This window comes from Zonotrichia leucophrys, unplaced genomic scaffold (genome assembly GCF_028769735.1).
Source record: "Zonotrichia leucophrys gambelii isolate GWCS_2022_RI unplaced genomic scaffold, RI_Zleu_2.0 Scaffold_587_31285, whole genome shotgun sequence".
Taxonomy (NCBI): Eukaryota; Metazoa; Chordata; class Aves; order Passeriformes; family Passerellidae; genus Zonotrichia; species Zonotrichia leucophrys.
The window spans coordinates 1-24,517 of record NW_026992792.1 but is presented as its reverse complement, the minus strand read 5'-3'; the positions used below and the strand labels follow the sequence as shown (position 1 = coordinate 24,517).

Here is a 24,517-nt window from a genome sequence, read left to right as displayed (position 1 = left end):
GTCACGAAGGGGCTCATGTAAATCTGCTGAAATCCCGGTGTGATGTAAATGAGGTTTGGGGCGGTGCCATGCAAATAAGCGTGAATACCTGCACAAGCTATGGGCGGAGCTATGTAAATGAAAATCTGGGAAGTGGCGGGCAGCGGAGTGGGAGGGGCCATGTTAATGAGTAAGGATATTGAATCCTATGACGTCACTCCAACAGAGCTCATGCTACTAAACCCTCCGCCTCCATGACATCACTCTGTCGCCGTGACGTCACCACCCTCCTCATTACCCCAAATACCCGCGGAAGCCCCGCCCTCTTCACCCCTTGACGTCATCACGCGCCGCGCGGCGCCGCGCTCTTCGATTGGCTGCCACGCTCTCGGCGGCGGCGGCGCCAAGATGGCGGCGGAGCGCGCGGATGCGGCGGCGGCGGCCGGGCCGGGGGAGCCCCTGAGGGACCCCCGAGCTCCCGAGCGCTCCCCGTACGCGGGATGGGCCCACCCCGAGCTCCAGGCTACGCTCGCCGGCATCGGAGCCCCCGCGCAGGGTGCGGGGAATGGGGGAAACCGTGAGGGGAGCGAGGGGGGGAAACCGTGAGGAGAGCGGGGATGGATCCGTGAGGGGAGCGGGGATGGAGCCGTGAGGGGAGCGGGGAAACCGTGAGGGGATTTGGGGGATGTGTGAGGAGAAGAAGGGAAATTTGGGGTTTTTGGGGTCACCTGAGGGGATTGGGGAGAGATCTGAGGGAAAATTTGTGGGGATTTGGGGTCATGTGAGGGAAGATCTGAGGGCTGGAAGAGAAATTTTGGCGTTTCGGGGTCACCTGAGGGGATTGTGAGGAAATCTGAGGGGAAACTCGGGAGGATTTCGGGGATGTGTGAGGGGAAGAGGAGAAATTTGGGGTTTTTGGGGTCCCATGAGGGGAAGGGGGAAAATTTGGAGGCGACCTGAGGCGATTTCGGGGAGTTTTGGGGGTCCCTGGAGGGGAATTTTTGGGGTGCTGAGATGTTTTAAGGGTCTGTGAAGGGGCAGAAGAATTTGGGGGGTTCTGGGGCAGAATTTGGGGGTCCCTGAGCCTCCCTTTTCCCCCAGGGACCCGTGAGGAGCTCCTGGAGCGGCTCCAGGCCTACACCCTGCAGGTGAGACCCCAAACCGGGGGCACCCCAAATTCTGCCCCGTCCTTGGGTCCCTTTGAGGAGGGACACTTATTTTTGGGGTGGTTTAATGGGATTTTATGGGGTTTGATGTGATTTTGGGGTGGTTTAATTTGTTTTTTGGGGGGGTTTAACGTGGATTTTGGCACGCTAGTGATTTTTGAGGGGCTTAATGTGATTTTTGGGGAGTTTAGTGTGATTTTTGTGGGGTTTAATGTGATGTTTGTAGGATTTAATGTGGTTTTTAGGAGTTTAACGGGATTTTGGGGGGGTTTAATGTTATTTTGGGGGGGTTTAATGGGGTTTTGGAGAGTTTAGTGTAACTTTAGGGGGATTTAATGTGACTTTGGAGAGGTTTAATATTATTTTGAGGGGTTTAATGTGATTTTGGGGGGATTTGATGTGATTTTTGGGAGATTTAATATGATTTTTGTAGGATTTAATGTGATTTTTGGAGGCTAATGTTATTTTGGGGAGGTTTGATAGGGTTCTTGTTGGGGTTCAATGTGATTTTTGGGAAGTTTGATGTGGTTTTTCTGGGGTTTGATATTTTGGGGTTCAATGTGATTTTTGGTGGGTATAGTGAGATTTTTGGGGCGGGTTTAATGGGATTTTTGAGGGGTTTGATTTTTGGGAGTTTAATGGGATTTTGGGGGGATTAATGAGACTTTTGAAGGGGTCAAACGTGATTTTAAGGCAGTTTTAATGTGATTTTTAGAGGATTTAATGAGATTTCTGGCAGGTTCAGTATAATTTGAGGGAGTTATTCCATTTTTTGGGGGGCTGGGGGTCTCCTCCCCCCCCCACCCTCCCAGAGGGGGGGTCCCCGTGTCCCCTCGGATCAGGAGGGGCTCACAGGGACCCCTCCCCAATTTGTGCCCCCCCCCAGACCGGGATCGTGCTGAGCCGGCCGGCGCTGCGCCCCGAGGAGGGGGACAAGGCCCCGCCCCCCCAGGTGCCATCGGGGGGGTCTGGGGGGCTTTGGGGTGGGGGGACCCCAATTTGGATGGGGAGGGGTCCATGGGTCATTTTGGGGGGGTTTAAGACCCCTCAGAGCTCCAGATTTTGGGGTGGGGGTGTCAATGACACTCACGTTTTGGGTGGGGGGCGGGGTTAAAACTTTCCAGAACCCACAAATTTGGGGTGGTGGGGTTAAAATTTTTTAGACCCCCCCCAAATTCCGGGTGGTTGGGATGTTAAATTTTGGTGGTGGGGGGTCAATGACACCCAGTTTTGGGTGGGGGGGGCATTAAATTTTGGGGTGGGGAGGGGTTAAAACCCCTCAGACTCCCTCAAATTCGGGCTGTTAAATTGTGGGGTGGGGGAGGGGGTCAATGCCACCAAATTTTGGGGTGGGGAGAGTTAAAACCTTCCAGAGCACCCAAATTTTTTTTGGGGGGGGGTTCAATGACACCAAGTTTTTGGGGTTGGGGGGGCTTAAAATCCTCCAGAACCCAAATTTGGGGTGGTGGGGTGGGGGTCAATGACACCCAGTTTTGGGGTTGAGGGGGTTAAAACTTCTCAGACCCCCCCCCCCCCCAAAAAAAATTGGTGTATTAGATTTTGGGGGTTGGGCGGGGGGTCAATGACACCCAGTTTTGGGGTTGGGGGGGTTAAAACTTCTCAGACCCACCCCCCCCACCCCCCCCCAAAATTGGTGTATTAGATTTTAGGGTTGGGGGGGCTCAATGACACCCAGTTTTGGGGTTGGGGGGGTTAAAACCTTCCAAAGCACCCAAATTTTGGGATGGGGGGGGTCAATGACACCCAGTTTTGGGTTGGGGGGGTTAAAACCTCTCAGACCCCCCCCCAAAATTGGTGTATTAGATTTTGGGGTGGGGGGGGACGACACATTAAATGTTGGGGTGGGGGCGCCCCAGCTGCCCCCCTGACCCCCCCATTTGCCCCCCCAGCTGCCCCCAGCGCTGCCCCTGCAGCACCCCCTGGTGCCCCCCCCGCCCCCCCCGGGGCTGGGGCTCGGCTTCGGCCTGGGGGGGCCCGTGGGGGGGGGGCCCGTGGGGGGGGTCCCGGTGCCGCCGCCGCCCCCCCCCGCGGGGCTCAGCGAGGAGGAGCGGCTGACGCTGGCACAGCAGCAGGCGGCCATGCTGCTGCAGGAGGAGAGGGCGCAGGTACGGGGGGATTTGGGGTGGGGGGCATGGGGATGGGGGGTTATAGCGGCCATGCTGCTGCAGGAGGAGCGGGCACAGGTACGGGGGGATTTGGGGGGTGAATTTTGGGGTGGGGGGCTCCTTTTGGGGTGGGGGGCTCAGGGATGGGGGGTTATAGCGGCCATGCTGCTGCAGGAGGAGAGGGCTTAGGTATTGGGGAGGGGGCGAATTTTGGGGTGGGGGGCGAATTTTGGGGGGATAACAGCGGCCATGCTGCTGCAGGAGGAGAGGGTGCAGGTACGGGGGGATTTGGGGTGGGGGGCTCCTTTTGGGGTGGGGGGCTCAGGGATGGGGGGTTATAGCGGCCATGCTGCTGCAGGAGGAGGGAGCTCAGGTATTGGGGGGCTTTTTGGGGTGGGGGCTCCTTTTGAGGTGGGAGATTATAGCGGCCATGCTGCTGCAGGAGGAGAGGGCACAGGTACGGGGGGATTTGGGGGGCTCCTTTTGGGGTGGGGGGCTCCTTTTGAGGTGGGAGATTATAGCGGCCGTGCTGCTGCAGGAGGAGAGGGCGCAGGTATTGGGGGGATTTTTGGGGTGGGGGGCTCATTTTGGGGGGGGGGGCTCAGGGGGGGGGGGGTTACAGCGGCCATGCTGCTGCAGGAGGAGAGGGCACAGGTACGGGGGGATTTGGGGGGCTCCTTTTGGGGTGGGGGGCTCCTTTTGGGGTGGAGGGCTCAGGGATGGGGGGTTATAGCGGCCATGCTGCTGCAGGAGGAGAGGGCGCAGGTATGGGGGGATTTGGGGGCGAATTTTGGGGTGGGGGGCACGGGGATGGGGGGTTACATGCTGCTCCAGGGGGAGAGGGCGCAGGTACAGGGGGATTTGGGGGGCTCCTTTGGGGGTGGGGGGCACGGGGATGGGGGGTTATAGTGGCCATGCTGCTGCAGGAGGAGCGGGCGCAGGTATGGGGAGGGGGCGAATTTTGGGGTGGGGGGCTCAGGGATGGGGGGTTACAGCGGCCATGCTGCTGCAGGAGGAGAGGGCGCAGGTACGGGGGGATTTGGGGTGGGGGGCACGGGATGGGGGGCTCAGGGATGGGGGGTTATAGCAGCCATGCTGCTGCAGGAGGAGAGGGTGCAGGTACGGGGGGATTTGGGGTGAGGGGCTCCTTTTGGGGTGGGGGGCTCAGGGATGGGGGGTTATAGCGGCCATGCTGCTGCAGGAGGAGAGAGCTCAGGTATGGGGAGGGGGCTCCTTTTGGGGTGGGGGGCTCAGGGATGGGGGGTTAGAGCGGCCATGCTGCTGCAGGAGGAGAGGGTGCAGGTACAGGGGGATTTGGGGGGCTCCTTTTGGGATGGGGGGCTCCTTTTGGGGTGGGGGCCTCCTTTTGGGGGGGTTACAGCGGCCATGCTGCTGCAGGAGGAGAGGGCACAGGTACGGGGTGGGGGGATTTGGGGGGCTCCTTTTGGGGTGGGGAGCACGGGGATGGGGGGTTACAGTGGCCATGCTGCTGCAGGAGGAGAGGGCTCAGGTATGGGGAGGGGGCGAATTTTGGGGTGGGGGGGCGAATTTTGGGGTGGGGGCTCATTTTGGGGGTGTTATAGCGGCCATGCTGCTGCAGGAGGAGAGGGCGCAGGTATTGGGGAGGGGGCTCCTTTTGGGTTGGGGGTCTCCTTTTGGGGATGTTATAGTGGCCATGCTGCTGCAGGAGGAGAGGGCGCAGGTCTGAGGCAGGGATTTGGGGTGGGGGGCTCCTCTGGGGGGTGGGGGGCACGGGGGAACTTGGGGTCTGGGCTTTGGGGGGTTAAAGCGGCGGCCATGCTGCTGCAGGAGGAGAGGGTACAGGTACGGGGAGGGGGCGAATTTTGGGGTGGGGGCTCCGTTGATGGGGTGGGGGCACAAGAAGGGCAGGGGGGCTCTGGGGTTTGGGATTTGGGGGGGGTTCATTGGGATTTAGGGGGGGTTATAGCAGCCATGCTGCTGCAGGAGGAGTGGATGCAGGTCTGGGGCAGGGATTTGGGGTTGGGGACCCATTTTGGGGTGGGGGGCTCAGGGATGGGGGGTTATAGCGGCCATGCTGCTGCAGGAGGAGAGGGCGCAGGTATGGGGAGGGGGCTCCTTTTGGGCGGGGGTTCCCTTGAGGGGGTGGGGGGCACCAGAAGGGCAGGGGAGCTCTGGGGGTTGGGATTTGGGGGGGTTCATTGGGGTTTAGGGGGGGTTACAGCGGCCATGCTGCTGCAGGAGGAGCAGGCGCCGGTCTGGGGAGGGGGCTCCTTTTGGAGTGGGGGGCACCTCTGGGGGGTGGGGGGCTCATTTGGGAGGGCGGGGGGCATGGAGAGCTTAGGGGGGTGTGGGCTTTGGGGGGGCTTTGGGGGGTCAGATGGGCCCCTGCTGCTGCAGGAGGAGCGGGCGCGGGTCTGTGGGGGCTTTTTGAGGTGGGGGCTCCTTTTGGGGAGTGGGGGGAGGTTTGGGGGGGTTTTGGGGGTCCGGGGAGTCAATGGTGGTGGTGGTGGGGCCGCTTTGGGGTGGGTGCCCATAGAGCAGCTGAGCTGAGGGATGGTTTTGGGGTGGGATTTGGGATTTTTGGGGGTGTTGGAGATTGGGTGACACTTTGTGGGGGCACCCTTGTTTTTTGGGGTGGGGGCTTCCTGACTGTGCTGCCCCCGCCCCAGGGCCAGCACCCGTTTGGAGACAAGGCCAAGGAGCAGGAGCTGCTGGAGCAGCAGAAACGGGTGAGGGGGGACCCTGGGGTTTGGGGGGGCTCCCAGGGTCTGGGGGATCACCCTGGGTTTGGGGGGACACTCAGGATTTTGGGGGGCTTTTCTGGGTTTGGGGGCACCCCTGGTTTTTGGGGGGCTCCCCAGGGTTTGGGGGGGCTCTTTGGGGTTTGGGGGCTCCCCTGGGTTGGGGGGAGCCCCCAGGGTTTAGGGGGGCACCTGGGATTGGGGGATCCCCCTGGGTTTGGGGGTCACACAGGGTTTAGGGGAGCACCTGGGATTTGGGGGGACACTCAGGATTTGAGGGGGCTCCCCTGGGTTTGGGGGGTCCCCCCTGGTTTTTGGGGGGCTCCCCAGGGTCTGGGGGGACTCTTTGGGGTTTGGGGGCTCCCATCGGTTTGGGGGGACACTCAGGATTTGGGGGGGCTCCCTTGGGTTTGAGGGGGCTCTTTGGGGTTTGGGGGGCTCCCCTGGGTTTGGGGGGACACTCAGGATTTGGGGGGGCTCCCCAGGATCTGGGGGGACTCTTTGGGGTTTGGGGGATCCTCCTGGGATTGGGGGTCACACAGGGTTTAGGGGGCTTCCCTGGGATTGGGGGGATACTCAGGATTTGGGGGGCTCCCCAGGGTCTGGGGGGACTCTTTGGGGTTTGGGGGCTCCCCCTGGGTTCCGGGGGGCTCCCCGGTGTTGGGGGGGTCGCACCCAGCCCCCCCTGACCCCCATTTCCCCCCCCCAGGCCGCGGTGCTGCTGGAGCAGGAGCGGCAGCAGGAGATGGCCAAGCTGACCCCCCCCGCCCCCCGCGCCCCCCCCGAGGGGACCCCCATGGCCGCCAGGGCCCCCCTGGCCCCCCGAGGTGAGGGGGGGGCACTGGGGGGGGTGGGGACACCTCTGTCCCCCTGTGCCACCCCCTCCCTGCCTGATGTCCCCTCTGTGTGTCCCTGTCACCTCTTGTCACCTCTGTGTATTCTTGTCCCCTGGCTGATGTCCCCTCTATGTCCCTCTCCTTGGCTGATGTCCCCTCTGTGTCCCTGTCACCTCTGTGTGTCCCTGTGTCCCCTCCCTGGCTGATGTCCCCTCTGTGTGTCCCTGTGTCCCCTCCCTGGCTGATGTCCCCTCTGTGTCCCCTCTGTGTGTCCCTGTGTCCCCCCCCGATTGATGTCCCCTCTGTGTCCCCTCCCTGCCTGATGTCCCCTCTGTGTCCCTGTCACCTCTGTGTGTCCCTGTCACCTCTTGTCACCTCTGTGTATTCCTGTCCCCTGTCCCTCCCTGGCTGATGTCCCCTCTGTGTCCCCTGTCACCTCTGTGTGTCCCTGTGTCCCCTCCCTGCCTGATGTCCCCTCTGTGTGTCCCTGTCCCCTCTGTGTGTCCCTGTCCCCTGTTCCCTCCTAGGCTGATGTCCTGTCTGTCTGTCCCTTGTCCCCCCCCGGCTGATGTCCCCTCTGTGTCCCCTCCCCGGCTGATGTCCCCTCTGTGTGTCCTTGTCATCTTTGTGTGTCCCTGTCCCCTGTCTCCTCCTGGGCTGATGTCCCCTCTGTGTCCCCTGTCCCCTCTGTGTCCCCCCCCCAGCTGATGTCCCCCCTGTGTCCCCTCCCTGGCTGATGTCCCCTCTGTGTCCCCTCCCCCCCCAGGCAGCCCCATGGGAGCCCCCCTGGCCATGGGAGCCCCCCGGCCCCGCGGGCCCCCCCCGCCCCCCGGAGACGACAGCAGAGAGGTGGGAATGGGGAGGGGTCTTTATGGTGGGGAGGGGGCTCTGTGGTTTTGGGGCGTTTATTGTGGGGAGGGGTCTCTGTGGGTTTGGGGTCTTTATTGTGGGGTGGGGTCTCTGTGGGTTTGGGGTTTTATTGTGGGGAGGGGGCTCTGTGGTTTTGGGGCCTTTATTGTGGCGAGGGGTCTCTGTGGGTTTGGGGTCTTTATTGTGGGGTGGGGTCTCTGTGGTTTTGGGGTCTTTATTGTGGGGAGGGGTCTCTGTGGGTTTGGGGCCTTTATTGTGGGGAGGGGGCTCTGTGGGTTTGGGGTATCTATTGTGGGGAGGGGGCTCTGTGGGTTTGGGGTCTTTATTGTGGGGAGGGGTCTCTGTGGTTTTGGGGCCTTTATTGTGGGGAGGGGTCTCTGTGGGTTTGGGGTATCTATTGGGGAGGGTCTGTGGGGCTGGGGGCTCTGTGTGTGGGGCTGGGGAGGGGTCTCTGAGTCTGGGATTTCTGGGTCTGGGGTCTCTGTGAGTTTGCAGTCTCTATTGAGGAGGGTCTCTGTAGGGCTGGGGGCTCTGAGTCTGGGGTCTCTCTGTGGGTTTGGGCTCTCTGAGTTCGGGGATTTTGTGTCTGGGATCTCTTTATTGTGGGGAGGGGTCTCTGGGTCTGGGGTCTCTCTGTGGCTTTGGGGGCTCTGTGTGGGGGTCCCTGAGTCTGGGATTTTGGGGTCTGGGGTCTCTTTGGGGGCAGTCCTGGGAGCCTCCCTGATTTCAGGGGGGTCCTGAGGATCTCCCTGATTTGAGGGGGGGTCCCAGGGGTCTCCCTCATTTTGGGGAGGGTCCCGAGGGTCTCCCTGATCTGAGGGGATTCCTGGGGGTCTCCCTGATTTCAGGGGGGGCTTTCCCTGATTCTGGGGGGATCCCGAGGATCTCCCTGATTTTTGGGGGGGGGCTCTCTCTGATTTGAGGAGGGGTCTCCCCGGTTTTTGGGGGCTCTCGCTGATTTGAGGAGGGGGCTCCCCGGTTGCTGGGGGCTCTCTCTGATTTGAGGAGGGGTCTCTCCCCAGTTGTTGGGACTCCCTGATTTGAGGAGGGGTCTCCTCCGATTTCTGGGGGCTCTCCCTGATTTGAGGAGGGGTCTCTCCCCGGTTTTTGGGGACTCTCCCTGATTTGAGGAGGGATCTCCCCGGTTGTTGGGGGCTCTCTCTGATTTGAGGAGGGGTCTCCCCGGTTGCTGGGGGCTCTCTCTGATTTTGGGGGGGCTCTCTCTGATTTGAGGAGGGGTCTCTTCCCGATTGTTGGGGGCTCTCCCTGATTTGAGGAGGGGTCTCCCCGGTTGTAGGGGGCTCTCCCTGATTTGAGGAGGGGTCTCCCCGGTTGTTGGGGGCTCTCCCTGATTTGAGGAGGGGTCTCCCCGGTTGCTGGGGGCTCTCCCTGATTTGAGGAGGGGTCTCCCCGGTTGCTGGGGGCTCTCTGTGATTTTGGGGGTCCCCCCTGTGCCCCCCCAGGCCGAGGAGCCCGGGGTGGGCCCCAAGATCCCGCAGGCTCTGGAGAAGATCCTGCAGCTCAAGGAGAGCCGGCAGGAGGAGCTGGTGGGCGTGCCGGGGCTCTCGGGTGAGTGACCGCAGTGTCACCCTGTGTCACCCCAGTGTCACCCCTGTCACCCTGTGTCACCTCTGTGTCACCCCTGTGTCACCCAGTGTCACCCCAGTGTCACCCTGTGTCACCCCTGTCACCCAGTGTCGCCTCAGTGTCACCCACAGTGTCACTCAGTGTCACCTCAGTGTTACCCCTGTGTCACCCCTGTGTCACTCCTGTCACCCTGTGTCATCTCAGTGTCACCCTGTGTCATCTCAGTGTCACCCCTGTGTCACTTCAGTGCCACCAGTGTCACCCCAATGTCATCCAGTGTCATCTCTGTGTCACCCAGTGTCACCCTGTGTCATCTCTGTGTCACCCAGTGTCACCCCAGTGTCACCCAGTGTCATCTCTGTGTCACCTCAGTGTCACCCCTGTCGCACCTGTGTCACTCCTGTGTCACCCCAGTGTCACCCAGTGTCATCTCTGTGTCACCCAGTGTCACCTCAGTGTCACCTCAGTGTTACCCCAGTGTCACCTCAGTGTATCCCTGTGTCACTCAATGTCACCTCAGTGTCACCCTGTGTCACCCTGTGTCACCCAGTGTCACCCAGTGTCACCTCTGTGTCACCCCTGTGTCACCCAGTGTCACCCCTGTGTCACTCAGTGTCACCTCAGTGTCACCTCAGTGTCACCCCAGTGTCACCTCAGTGTCACCCAGTGTCACCTCAGTGCCACCAGTGTCACCCAGTGTCGCACCTGTGTCACCCCAGTGTCACCCCAGTGTCACCCCTGTGTCACCCTGTGTCACCCCTGTCACACCTGTGTCACCCAGTGTCACCCCTGTCACCCAGTGTCACCTCAGTGTCACCCAGTGTCACCCCAGTGTCACCCCAGTGTCACCTCAGTGTCACCCAGTGTCACCTCAGTGTCACCCACAGTGTCCCCTGCCACCCCCCAGTGTCTCCAGTGCCACTTCAGTGTCACCCCAGTGTCACCAGTGTCCCCTGACACCCCCGTCACCCACAGTGTCACCCCAGTGTCACCTCAGTGTCACCAGTGTCACCCCAGTGTCACCCACAGTGTCACCCCAGTGTCACCTCAGTGTCCCCAGTGTCACCACAGTGTCACCCCAGTGTCCCCTGACACCCCCTGTGCCACTCCCAGTGTCCCCAGTGCCACCCTCATTGTCCCCTGCCATCCCCTGTGCCACCCACAGTGCCACCTTCAGTGTCCCCTGTGCCACCCACAGTGTCCCCCAGTCCCCACTGGATGCCCGACACCAAAGGTGGGGGTGACACCAGCGGGAGGTGACACCCAAAGGTGGGGGTGACACCAAGGGTGGGGGTGACACCCAAAGGTGGGGGTGACACCCAAAGGTGGGGGTGACACCAGCGGGAGGTGACACCCAAAGGTGGGGGTGACACCAAAGGTGGGGGTGACACCCAAGGTGGGGGTGACACCCAGGCGGTGACAGCCCTGTCCCCTCGTGTCCCCCCAGCCGAGGACGAGATGGAGACGGAGCTCCGGGCGTCGGCGTCGGCCTCCGAGGCTGAGGAGGACACGGGGACGTCCAAGAAGGAGGTGACAGCGAGGGGACAACGGGACACAGCCACCCCCACCCAGATCTGGGGAGGGGGGGTCCCATGGGTGCCCCAAATTTCCCGGGGGGGGGTCATGGGTGGGTTTGTTTGGGAGGGGGTTTGGGTGGCTCTGGGGTCCCCTGTGTCACTGTGGTGTCACTGTTGTCACCTTGGTGGTCATGGGTGGGTTTGGGTGGCTCTGGGGTCACCCCAATGTCCCTTTTCTGTCCCCTTTCTGGGGGGATCTGTCCCCTCTCGGTGCCACCCCAATGTCCCCATGTTGTCCCCACCAAGGGCAGGGAGTGTGGCTCACTCTGGGGTCACCTGTGTCACCTTTGTCCCCTCTTGTGCCATCGTGTTGAGGGTCCCTCTTTGTTCCTCCAGTTAGAGGGACCTGTGCCACCTCCATGTCCCCTCACTGTCCCCTCCTGTCCCCCCTATAAGAGGCTCCTGTGCCATCTCCGTGTGCCCTCGCTGTCCCCTCCTGTCCCTCTGTCCCCTCACTGTCCCTTCACTGTCCCTGTGTCCCCTCACTGTCCCTGTGTCCCCTCAGTGTCCCCTCACTGTCCCCTCACTGTTCCTGTGACCCCTCACTGTCCCCTCTGTCCCCTCACTGTCCCCTCACTGTCCCCTCGCTGTCCCCTCACTGTCCCCTTTGTCCCCTCACTGTCCCCACACTGTCCCTTCTGTCCCCTCACTGTCCCCTCACTGTCCCTCACTGTCCCCTCACTGTCCCTTTGTCCCCTCACTGTCCCTCTGTCCCCTCACTGTCCCCTCACTGTCCCTCTGTCCCCTCACTGTCCCTCTGTCCCCTCACTGTCCCTCACTGTCCCCTCACTGTCCCCTCACTGTCCCCTCACTGTCCCTCACTGTCCCTCCCTGTCCCTCACTGTCCCTGTGTCCCCTCACTGTCCCCTCACTGTCCCCTCCCTGTCCCCTCACTGTCCCCTCACTGTCCCTCTGTCCCTTCACTGTCCCCTCACTGTCCCACTGTCCCCTCGCTGTCCCCTTCCTGTCCCTCTGCCCCCTCACTGTCGCTCTGTCCCCTCACTGTCCCTCTGTCCCCTCACTGTCCCCTCACTGTCCCTTTGTCCCTTTGCCCCCCCCAGCGGAACCGGAAGCGGCGGAACCGCAAGAAGAAGAAGCGGGGGAGGGGCGGGGCCCGCGAGGGGGCAGCAGCGCCCCTCCCCCCCCGGGGGGACCCCGAGCCCGGGCCCGAGGTGGAGATCGAGTACGTGAGCGAGGAGCCCGAGATCTACGACCCCAACTTCGTCTTCTTCAAGAGGATCTTCGAGGCCTTCAAGGTGGGGGGGGTGGCACCTTTGGGTGCCAGGGGTCACCCCTGGGTGGGGAGGGGTCAGTGCTGGGTGGGGAGTGGTCAGTGCTGGGTCACTGCTGAGTGCCAGGGGTCACCCCGGGGGGGGGAGGGGTCAGTCCTGGCTGGGGAGGGGTCAGTGTTTGGTGGGGAGGGGTCAGTCCTGGGTGAGGAGGGGTCAGTGTTTGGTGGGGAGGGGTCAGTGCTGGGTGGGGAGGGGTCACTGCTGGGTGGGGAGGGGTCAGTGCTGGGTGGGGAGGGGTCAGTCCTGGGTGGGGAGGGGTCAGTGCTGGGTCACTGCTGAGTGCCAGGGGTCAGTCACTCTTCGTGGGGAGGGGTCACTGCTGGGTGAGGAGGGGTCAGTGTTTGGTGGGGAGGGGTCACCCCTGGGTGGGGAAGGGTCACTGCTGGGTGCCAGCGTCACCCCTGGGTCACTGCTGAGCGCCAGGGGTCACCCCTGGGTGGGGAGGGGTCAGTGCTGGGTGGGGAGGGGTCAGTGCTGGGTGGGGAGGGGTCAGTGCTGGGTGGGGAGGGGTCAGTGCTGGGTGGGGAGGGGTCAGTGCTGGGTCCCAGCGTCACTCCTGCGTCACTGCTGAGTGCCAGGGGTCACCCCTGGGTGCCAGGGGTCACTCTTCGTGGGGAGGGGTCACTGCTGGGTGAGGAGGGGTCAGTGTTTGGTGTGGAGGGGTCAGTCCTGGGTGGGGAGGGGTCAGTGCTGGGTGGGGAGGGGTCAGTGCTGGGTGCCATCGTCACCCCTGGGTCACTGCTGAGCACCAGGGGTCACCCCTGGGTGCCAGGGGTTGCTCATGGGTGTCACCCCTCTGCCTGACCCTGTCCCCTGGGTGCTTCTGACCTTTGTCCCCTGTCCCTGTTCCCTCTCCGTGTCCCCTGACCCTGATCCTGTCCCTGTGCCCTCACCCTGTCCTGGTCCCTGTGCCTGTCCCCTGCTGTCCCCTGTTCTGTGTCTCTGTCCCCTGGGTGCCCCTGACCCTGTCCCCCATCCCTGTCCCCTGACCCTGATCCCTGTCCCCTGGTGTCCCTGTCCCCTGGGTGTCCCCGTCCCTGACCCGTGTCCCCTGGGCATCCCCATCCTTGTCCCTGTCCCCATCCCTATCCCCTGTCCCCATTCCCTGTCCCCATCCCTGTCCCTTGCCCCTGTCCGTGTCCCCTCTCCCCTGTCCCCAATCTCTGTCCCTAACCCTGTCCCATGTCCCCTGTCCCTGTCTCCTGGGTGCCCCTGTCCCCTGTCCCTGATCCCTGTCCCCTGTCCATGCCCTTGTCCCTTCACCCTATCCCTGTCCCCATCCCTGTCCTTTGCCCCTGTCCTCTGTCCGTGTCCCCTCTCCCCTGTCCCCAATCCCTGTCCCTAATCCTGTCCCATGTCCCCTGTCCCTGTCTCCTGGGTGCCCCTCTCCCCTGTCCCTGTCCCCATCCCTGTCCCTTGTCCATGCCCTTGTCCCTTCACCCTATTCCTGTCCCCATTCCCTGTCCCCTGTCCCTATCTCTCTGCACTGTCCCGTGTCCCCTGTCCCCATCCCCTGTCCCCTGTCCCTGTCCCATTCCTGTCCCCTGTCCCCATCCCCTGTCCCCATCCCCTGTCCCTGTCCCCATCTCCTGTCCCTGTCCCCATCTCTCTGCCCTGTCCCCTGTCCCTGTCCCCATTCCTGTCCCCATTCCTGTCCCCTGTCCCCCCCAGCTGACGGACGAGGTGAAGAAGGACAAGGAGAAGGAGCCGGAGCGGGCGGAGCGGCCGGAGAGCGCGGGGGTGCCCCGGAAAAAGGGACCCGAGGATGGCACCAGGGGCAGCGACGGGGACAGCTCTGAGGACGAGCAGGTGACACTGGGACACGGGGACATTGGGGACAGGGGGACATGGGGGACATTGGGGACAGGGGGACATGGGGGACAGGGGGACATTGGGGACATTGGGGACATTGGGGGACATTGGGGACACAGGGACATTGGGGACATTGGGGACATTGGGGGACATTGGGGACATTGGGGACATTGGGGGACATTGGGGACACAGGGACATTGGGGACATTGGGGGACATTGGGGACATTGGGGACATTGGGGGACATTGGGGACACGGGGACATTGGAGACATTGGGGACATTGGGGACTGGGACAGCTCCGAGGATGAGCAGGTGACACTGGGACACGGGGACATTGGGGACACTGGGGACATTGGGGACATTGGGGACATTGGGGACATTGGGGACATTGGGGACAGGGGGACATTGGGGACACTGGGGACATTGGGGACAGGGGCAGCGACGGGGACAGCTCCGAGGACGAGCAGGTGACACTGGGACACTGTGGGGACACTGGGGACAGGGGGACACTGGGGACATTGGGGACAGGGGGACATTGGGGACCGGGACAGCTCCGAGGACGAGCAGGTGACACTGGGGACACGGGGACACTGGGGGACATTGGGGACATTGGGGGCAGGGGGACACTGGGGACATTGAGGACACTGAGGGGACATTGGGGACAGCTCCAAGGACGAGCAGGTGACACTGGGGACATTGGGGACACTGGGGGACACTGGGGACTGGGACAGCTCTGAGGACGAGCAGGTGACACGGGGACATGGGGGACACTGGGGACACTGGGGGACACTGGGGACATTGGGGACAGCTCTGAGGACGAGCAGGTGACACGGGGACACGGGGACATGGAGATACAGGGACAATGATGGGATGAGCCAGTGGCACTGGGGACAGTGGGGTGACATTGAAGGTGACAGGAGGTGGCAACTGGAGCTGGTCCCGAGTTGGGGACAACACGGGGGTGTTTGGGGACACTGACTGGGGGTGGTGACAGCAGGAACTGGGAACGAGGGGACGGTGCCACCCTGCCGGTGTCACCTGAGCTGTCCCCACGTGTCCCCAGGAGAAGAAGCAGGAGGTCCCCAAGCTGTCCAAGAAGAAGTTGCGGCGCATGAACAGGTTCACGGTGGCCGAGCTGAAGCAGGTGACACTGGGGACACGGCCCTGTCCCCTCCCTGTGGCTGTGGGTGGCACTCGGAGCTGGGGACAGCCCTGAGGTGACACTGGGGACACGGCCCTGTCCCCTCCCTGTGGCTGTGGGTGGCACTCGGAGCTGGGGACAGCCCTGAGGTGACACTGGGGACACAACCCTGTCCCCTCCCTGTGGCTGTGGGTGGCACTCGGAGCTGGGGACAGCCCTGAGGTGACACTGGGGACACGGCCCTGTCCCCTCCCCGTGGCTGGGTGGCACTCGGAGCTGGGGACAGCCCTGAGGTGACACTGGGGACACAACCCTGTCCCCTCCCTGTGGCTGTGGGTGGCACTTGGAGCTGGGGACAGCCCTGAGGTGACACTGGGGACATGGCCCTGTCCCCTCCCTGTGGCTGTGGGTGGCACTTGGAGCTGGGGACAGCCCTGAGGTGACACTGGGGACACGGCCCTGTCCCCTCCCTGTGGCTGTGGGTGGCACTCGGAGCTGGTGACAGCCCTGAGGTGACACTGGGGACACGGCCCTGTCCCCTCCCTGTGGCTGTGGGTGGCACTCAGAGCTGGGGACAGCCCTGAGGTGACACTGGGGACACGGCCCTGTCCCCTCCCTGTGGCTGTGGGTGGCACTCGGAGCTGGGGACAGCCCTGAGGTGACACTGGGGACACGGCCCTGTCCCCTCCCTGTGGCTGTGGGTGGCACTCAGAGCTGGTGACAGCCCTGAGGTGGCACTTGGGGACACGGCCCTGTCCCCTCCCTGTGGCTGTGGGTGGCACTCGGAGCTGGGGACAGCCCTGAGGTGACACCTCCTGTCCCATTTGGGGACACCAGAGCCGCTCAATGTACCCTTTGTCACCTCCCTGGGGACACTGGTGCCACGCTGGGGTCACCGTGGGACCTCACTCTTGTCCTTGTCACCCCAGCAGGGCCACCCTGGTGTCCCACCCGGGGTCACTTTGATGTCCCCAGCACCGTTCTGGGGCTGTCCCCCCTCACTCTCCTTTGTCCCCTGATGTCCCTTTGCTGTCCCCTGATGTCCCCTGATGTCCCCACAGCTGGTGGCCCATCTGGACATGGTGGAGATGCACGATGTGACCGTCCAGAGTCACTTTGTGTCCCACTGGGGCTGTTCCTGCTGACTGCCCTGATGTCCCTCTCTGTCCCCTGATGTCCCTTTGCTGTCCCCAGCTGGTGGCCCACCTTCATATGGTGGAGATGCACGGTGTGACCACCCAGAGGTCACTTTGTGTCCCACAGTGTCACCTTTGGGCTGTCCTTGCTAACTCCCCTGATGTCCCTTTGGTGTCCCCAGCTGGTGGCCCGCCCCAACGTGGTGGAGATGAACAATGTCACCACCCAGAGGTCACTTTGTGTCCCACAGTGTCACCTTTGGGCTGTCCCTTTGCTGTCCCTTACTGTCCCTTTGGTGTCCCCAGCTGGTGGCCCATCCTAACGTGGTGGAGATGCACGGTGTGACCACCCTGAGGTCACCACAGTGTCACCCAGGGGCTGTCATTGCCAGCTCCCCTGCCATCCCCTGATGTCCCTTTGCTGTCCCCAGCTGGTGGCCCATCCTAACGTGGTGGAGATGCACGGTGTGACCACCCAGAGGTCACTTTGTGTCCCACAGTGTCACTCTGAGGCTCTCCCTGCTAACCCCCCTGATGTCCCTTCACTGTCCCCTGATGTCTCCCTAGCTGGTGGCCCGTCCTAACGTGGTGGAGATGCACGGTGTGACCACCCAGAGGTCACTTTGTGTCCCACAGTGTCACCCAGGGGCTGTCATTGCTAACTCCCCTGCCATCCCCTGATGTCCCTTTGCTGTCCCCATTGTCCCCCCAGCTGGTGGCCCGCCCCGACGTGGTGGAGATGCACAGTGTGACCACCCAGAGGTCACCACAGTGTCACCCTGAGGCTGTCATTGCTAACTCCCCTGCCATCCCCTGATGTCCCTTTGCTGTCCCTTACTGTCCCTTACTGTCCCTTTGGTGTCCCCATTGTCCCCCCAGCTGGTGGCCCGCCCCGACATGGTGGAGATGGACAATGTCACCACCCAGAGGTCACTTTGTGTCCAGCAGTGTCACCTTTGGGCTGTCCCTGCTAACTCCCCTGATGTCCCTCACTGTCCCCTGATGTCCCCCCAGCTGATGGCCCGTCCTGACATGGTGGAGATGGACAGTGTTACCACCCAGAGGTCACCACAGTGTCACCCAGGGCTGTCCCTGCTAACTCCCCTGCCATCCCCTGATGTCCCTTTGCTGTCCCCAGCTGGTGGCCCGCCTTCATATGATGGAGATGGACAGTGTGACCACCCTGAGATCACCACAGTGTCACCCTGAGTTTGTCATTGCCAGCTCCTCTGCCATCCCCTGATGTCCCCATTGTCCCCCCAGCTGGTGGCCCGCCCCGACGTGGTGGAGATGCACGGTGTGACCACCCTGAGGTCACTTTGTGTCCCACAGTGTCACCTTTGGGCTGTCCCTGCTAACTCCCCTGCCATCCCCTGATGTCCCTTTGCTGTCCCTTACTGTCCCTTTGGTGTCCCCAGCTGGTGGCCCGCCCCGACGTGGTGGAGATGCACGACGTCACCGCGCAGGACCCCAAGCTGCTGGTGCACCTCAAGGCCACGCGGAACTCGGTGCCGGTGCCGCGGCACTGGTGCTTCAAGAGGAAATACCTGCAGGGCAAGAGGGGCATCGAGAAGCCGCCCTTCGAGCTGCCCGAGTTCATCAAGCGCACGGGAATCCAGGAGATGAGGGAGGCGCTGCAGGAGAAGGTGGGGACACCTTGGGGACACCTTGGGGACACCTTGGGGACACCTTGGGGACACCTTGGGGACACCTTCTGGAATGGCTGAAGGGCAGCTGTGAGGGTGGGATGGGATTTGGGGAGGTTCTGGGGGCTCAGAGGGATCCAGGAGATGAGGGAGGCGCTGCAGGAGAAGGTGGGGACACCCTGGGGACACCTTGGGGACACCTTGGGGACACCTTGGAGACACCTTGGGGACACCTCCAGGAATGGCTGAGGGGCAGCTGTGAGGGTGGGAAGGGGATTTGGGGAGGTTCTGGGGGCTCAGAGGGATCCAGGAGGTGAGGGAGGCGCTGCAGGAGAAGGTGGGGACATCCTGGGGACACCTTGGGGACACCTCCAGGAATGGCTGAGGGGCAGCTGTGAGGGTGGGAGGGGATTTGGGGAGGGGTCTCAGGGGTTTGGGGATGTTCTTGGTGGTCACCAGGCGATGGCGGTCACCAGGAGATGAGGGAGGCCCTGCAGGAGAAGGTGGGGACACCCTGGGGACACCTTGGGGACACCTTGGGGACACCTCCAGGAATGGCTGAGCACCAGTTATGGGGCAGCTGTGAGGATGGGATGGGATTTGGGGAGGGGTCTTGGGGGTTTGGAGAAGTTCTAGGTGGTCAAAGGCATCCAGGAGATGAGGGAGGCGCTGCAGGAGAAGGTGGGGACAGCCTGGGGACACCTTGGGGACATTGGGGACACCCTGGGGACACCTTGGGGACATTGGGGACACCTCCAGGAATGGCTGAGGGGCAGCTGTGAGGATGGGAGGGGATTTGGGGAGGGGTCTCAGGGGTTTGGGGATGTTCTTGGTGGTCACCAGGCGATGGCGGTCACCAGGAGATGAGGGAGACCCTGCGGGAGAAGGTGGGGACACCGTGGGGACACCGTGGGGACGCTGTGGGGACATTGAGGAGAACTTGAAACATCTTGGGGACAGTTGTGAGGACAATTGTGAGGCAGCCAGGGAGATGGGGAGAGGGTTTGGGGAGGTTCTGGAGCTCACCGGCATCCAGGAGATGAGGGAGGCGCTGCAGGAGAAGGTGGGGACACCTTGGGGACACCTTGGGGACACCTTGGGGACACCTCGGGGACACCTCCAGGAATGGCTGAGGGGCAGCTGTGAGGGTGGGATGGGGTTTGGGGAGGGGTCTTGGGGGTTTGGAGAAGTTCTAGGTGGTCAAAGGCATCCAGGAGATGAGGGAGGCGCTGCAGGAGAAGGTGGGGACACCTTGGGGACACCCTGGTTGGATTTGGTGACTTTGGGGACATCCTGGGTTGGACTTTCAGAGGTCTGGGGACACCCTGGTTGGATTTTGGAAGTTTTGGGACATCCTGGTTGGATTTTGGAAGTTTTGGGACATCCTGGTTGGATTTGGGGACATCTTGGGTTGGGTTTTGTGACTTTGGGGACATCCTGGTTGGACTTCAGAGGTTTGGGGACACCCTGGCTGGATTTTGGAGGTTTTGAGACATCCTGGTGGGATTTTTGGGGACATCCTTGTTAGATTTTTGGGGACATCCTGGTTGGGTGTTGGAGGTTTGGGACACCCTGGTTGGATTTGGTGACTTTGGGGACATCCTGGGTTGGACTTTCAGAGGTCTGGGGACACCCTGGTTGGATTTGGGGACATCCTGGTTGGATTTTGGAAGTTTTGGGACACCCTGGTTGGATTTTGGGGACATCTTGGGTTGGGTTTCGTGACTTTGGGGACATCCTGGTTGGATGACATCTTGGGTTGGATGACATCTGGTTGGATGACATCTTTTTGGAGGTTTTGGGACATCCTGGTGGGATTTTTGGGGACATCCTTGTTAGATTTTTGGGGACATCCTGGTTGGGTGCTGGAGGTCTGGGTACACCCTGGTTGGATCTGTGACCATCGTGGTGTCCCCTGTGTGTCCCCAGGAGGAGCAGAAGACCATGAAGTCCAAGATGAGGGAGAAGGTGCGGCCCAAGATGGGCAAGATCGACATCGACTACCAGAAACTGCACGACGCCTTCTTCAAGTGGCAGACCAAGCCCAAGCTGACCATCCACGGGGACCTCTACTACGAGGTGGGGACACCTGGGGACATCCTGGTTGGACATTTGGACATTTGGAGATGTCCTGGTTGGACATTTTGGGGTTTGGGGACATCCTGGTTGGACTTTTGGACATTTGGAGATGTCCTGGTTGGACATCTGGACATTTGGAGATGTCCTGGTTGGACATTTTGGGGTTTGGAGATGTCCTGCTTGAAGATTTTGGGGTTTGGGGACATCCTGGTTGGACTTTTGGACATTTGGAGATGTCCTGGTTGGATTTTTGGACATTTGAGGATGTCCTGGTTGGAGTTTTGGGGGTTTGGGGACACCTGGGGGGACATTTGGGGACATCCTGATTGGACATTTGGGGCTTTGGAGATGTCCTGGTTGGACATTTTGGACATTTGGAGATGTCCTGGTTGGACTTTTGGGGACATCCTGGTTGGACATTTTGGGGCTTTGGAGATGTCCTGGTTGGATTTTTGGACATTTGGAGATGTCCTGGTTGGAGTTTTGGGGACATCCTGGTTGGACATTTTGGGGTTTAGGGATGTCCTGGTTGGAGGTTTGAGGACACCTGGGGGGACATCCTGATTGGACATCTGGGGCTTTGGAGATGTCCTGCTTGAAGATTTGGGGCTTTGGAGATGCCCTGGTTGAAGATTTGGAGGTTTGGGGACATCCTGGTTGGACATTTGGAGATGTCCTGCTTGAAGTTTTAAGGTTTTGGGGACATCCTGGTTGGACATTTTGGGGCTTTGGAGATGTCCTGGTTGGATTTTTGGGGGTTTGGGGACATCCTGGTTGGACATTTTGGGGTTTGGGGACATCCTGGTTGGACTTTTGGACATTTGGAGATGTCCTGGTTGGAGTTTTGGGGCTTGGGGACACCTGGGGGGACATTTGGGGGTTTGGGGACACCTAGGGGGACATTTGGGGACATCCTGGTTGGACATTTTGGGGTTTGGAGATGCCCTGGTTGAAGATTTGGAGGTTTGGGGACACCTGGTTGGACTTTTGGACATTTGGAGATGTCCTGCTTGGACTTTTGGGGGTTTGGGGACACCTGGTTGGACATTTGGAGCTTTAGGGTTGTCCTGGGGGACATTTTGGGACATCTTGGTTGGATTTTGGAGGTTTTAGGACATCCTGGTTGAACATTTTGGGGTCTGGAGATGTCCTGGTTGGATTTTGGGGACATCCTGGTTGGATTTTGTGAGTTTGGGGACATCCTGATGGGATTTTGGGGGGTTTGGGGACATCCTGGGGGTGGCATTGGTGGCTTTTGGGACATCCCTGTGGGATTTGGGGGCTCTGGTTGGGTTTTTGGGGTGTCACCAGCGCGGTGTCCCCTCGGTGTCCCCAGGGGAAGGAGTTCGAGACGCGGCTCAAGGAGAAGAAGCCGGGAGACCTCTCGGACGAGCTGAGGATCGCGCTGGGCATGCCCGTGGGGCCGGTGAGGGCACCCCAAAATCACCCCAAAAACATCCCAAAAACCATCCCAAACCCCAAATCCATCCCAAATCCCTGGGCATGCCCGTGGGGCCGGTGAGGGCACCCCAAAACCACCCCAAAATTACCCCAAAAACCATCCCAAAACCATCCCAAACCCCAAATCCCTGGGCATGCCCGTGGGGCCGGTGAGGGCACCCCAAAAACATCCCAAAATTACCCCAAAAACATCCCAAAATCCATCTCAAATCCCAAATCCCTGGGCATGCCCGTGGGGCCGGTATGGAAACCCCAAAACCACCCCAAAATCACCCCAAAACCATCCCAAAATCACCCCAAAAACACCCCAAAAACACCCTAAAAACCACCCCAGACCCCAAATCCATCCCAAAATCACCTGAAAATCATCCCAGACCCCAAATCCACCCTAGACCCCAAATCTGGGGCAGATTTGGGGTTTTTTTGGGGTCCTGGGGGTGTTTTAGGGTCTGACCCCCCCACCAGGAATGTTCCATGTCCTTCTTTTGCCCCCCAATCCCTGCTGCGATTTCGGGATTTTGGGGCAGATTTGGGGTTCCTGGGGTGGATTTGGGGTTTTTGGGGGTTCTGGGTGGGATTTTGGGGGTTTTTTTGGGGTCCCGGGGGTTTTAGGGTCACTGCCCTCCCCCCCCCCCCGGAATGTTCCATGTTGCTCCCCCCCCAATCCCTGCTGCGATTTCGGGGTCCTGGGGCAGATTTGGGGTTCCTGGGGCGGATTTGGGGTTCCTGGGGTGGATTTGAGGTTCCTGGGGTGGATTTGGGGTTTTGGGGGTTCTGGGTGGGATTTTGGGGTTTTTTTGGGGGTCCCGGGGGTGTTTTAGGGTCATTAACCCCCCCCCCAGGAATGTTCCATGTTGCTTCCCCCCCAATCCTTGCTGTGATTTCCGAATTTTGGGGCAAATTTGGGGTTCCTGGGGCAGATTTGGGGTTTTTGGGGGTCCTGGGTGGGATTTTGGGGTTTTTTTGGGGGGTCCCGGGGGTGTTTTAGGGTCACTGACCCCCCCCCGGAATGTTCCATGTCCTTCTTTTGCTCCCCAATCCCTGCTGTGATTTCGGGATTTTGGGGCAGATTTGGGGTTCCTGGGGCAGATTTGGGGTTCCTGGGACGGATTTGGGGTTTTTTTGGGGGTCCCGGGGGTGTTTTAGGGTCACTGACCCCCCCCCCCCCCAGGAATGTTCCATGTCCTTCTTTTGCCCCCCCCCCCAAATCCCTGCTGCGATTTTGGGGTCCTGGGGCAGATTTGGGGTTCCTGGGGCAGATTTGGGGTTCCTGGGGTGGATTTGGAGTTTTTGGGGGTCCTGGGTGGGATTTTGGGGTTTTTTTGGGGTCCCGGGGTGTTTTAGGGTTGCCGACCCCCCCCCCCAGGAATGTTCCACGTTGCTTCCCCCCAATCCTTGCTGCGATTTTGGGATTTTGGGGCAAATTTGGGGTTCCTGGGGCAGATTTGGGGTTCCTGGGGGTCCTGGGGCAGATTTTGGGGTTTTTTTGGGGGTCCCAGGGGTGTTTTAGGGTCACTGACCCCCCCCAGGAATGTTCCATGTCCTTCTTTTGCTCCCCCTCCCCTCCAAATCCCTGCTGTCATTTCGGGGTCCTGGGGCAGATTTGGGGTTCCTGGGGCAGATTTGGGGTTCCTGGGGCAGATTTGGGGTTCCTGGGGTGGATTTGGGGTTCCTGGGGTGGATTTGGGGTTTTTGGGGGTCCTGGGTGGGATTTTGGGGTTTTTTTGGGGGTCCCGGGGGTGTTTTAGGGTCACTGACCCCCCCCCAGGAATGTTCCATGTCCTTCTTTTGCTCCCCAATCCCTGCTGCGATTTCGGGGTCCTGGGGCAGATTTGGGGTTCCTGGGGTGGGTTTGGGGTTTTTGGGGGTCCTGGGTGGGATTTTGGGGTTTTTGGGGGTCCTGGGTGGGATTTTGGGGTGTTTTTTGGGGTCTCTGAGCCCCCTGTGCCCCCCAGAACGCGCACAAGGTGCCCCCCCCCTGGCTGATCGCCATGCAGCGCTATGGGCCCCCCCCCTCGTACCCCAACCTCAAAATCCCGGGGCTCAACTCCCCCATCCCCGAGGTGAGTGCAGGCTTTGGGGGCATTTTGTGGGATTTGGGGTTTTTATGGGGTTTGGGGGGAAATTTGGGGTTTTTTGGGGGGATTTGGGGTGTTTTTGGGGGGATTTGGGGTGGTTTTGGGGTGCAGGGTGGGGGTGTTTGGGTGTTTTTAGGAGGGGATTTGGGGTGGTTTGGGGTTTTTATAGGGTTTTTGGGGGGAAATTTGGGGTTTTTTGGGGGATTTTATGGGGTTTGGGGTTTTTATGGGGTTTTTGGGGGGAAATTTGGGGGTTTTTGGGGGGATTTGAGGGGGTTTGGGGTTTTTTTGGGGTGCAGGGTGGGGGTGTTTGGGTGTTTTTAGGAGGGGATTTGGGGTGGTTTGGGGATGTTTGGGGTTTTTATAGGGTTTTTGGGGGGTTGGGGGTTTTGGGGGGAATTTTGGGGGGAATTTTGGGGTGCACAGGATGATTTTGGGGTGTTCAGGCTGATTTTGGGGTGCTCAGGCTAGTTTTGAGGTGCTCAGGCTGATTTCGGGGTGCACAGGATAATTTCGGGGTGCTCAGGATGATTTCGGGGTGTCAGTGTAATTTCGGGGTGCTCGGGCTGATGTTGGGGTGCTCGGGCTGATTTCGGGGTGTCAGTATAATTTCGGGGTGCTCAGTATAATTTCGGGGTGTCAGTGTGATTTCGGGGTGTCAGTATGATTTCGGGGTGTCAGTATAATTTCGGGGTGTCAGTGTAATTTCGGGGTGTCAGGATAATTTCGGTGTGTCAGGCTGATTTTGGGGTGCACAGGCTGATTTTGGGGTGCTCAGGCTGGTTTTGGGGTGCGTTTCAGGGCTGCTCGTTCGGGTACCACGCCGGGGGCTGGGGGAAGCCCAGGGGTGTCAGGATAACTTTGGGGTGCTCAGGCTGATTTTAGGAGTGGGTTAATGAATATTTTGGGGTGCTCAGGATAATTTTGGGGTGCTCAGGCTGATTTTGGGGGTGCATTAATGAATATTTCGGGGTGTCAGGCTGATTTCGGGGTGTCAGTAATTTCGGGG

General features: G+C 60.7%; 1 protein-coding gene across 1 annotated transcript; it reads left to right on the top strand.

Moving 5' to 3' along the window:
- Positions 1–235: 235 nt before the first annotated feature.
- SF3B2 (splicing factor 3b subunit 2) lies at positions 236–24,357 on the top strand (the record flags this gene model as incomplete). The annotated part of the gene is made up of 17 exons (XM_064701407.1): positions 236–535; positions 1,081–1,127; positions 2,032–2,097; positions 3,056–3,271; positions 5,923–5,982; positions 6,704–6,821; positions 7,597–7,679; positions 9,164–9,269; positions 10,735–10,817; positions 11,926–12,120; positions 13,828–13,965; positions 15,031–15,111; positions 17,663–17,890; positions 19,820–19,969; positions 21,306–21,395; positions 23,386–23,493; positions 24,310–24,357. Coding segments are annotated over exons 1-17 (1,965 nt in total), but the record flags the coding sequence as incomplete, so codon positions are not given.
- Between the last annotated feature and the right edge of the window lie 160 nt (positions 24,358–24,517).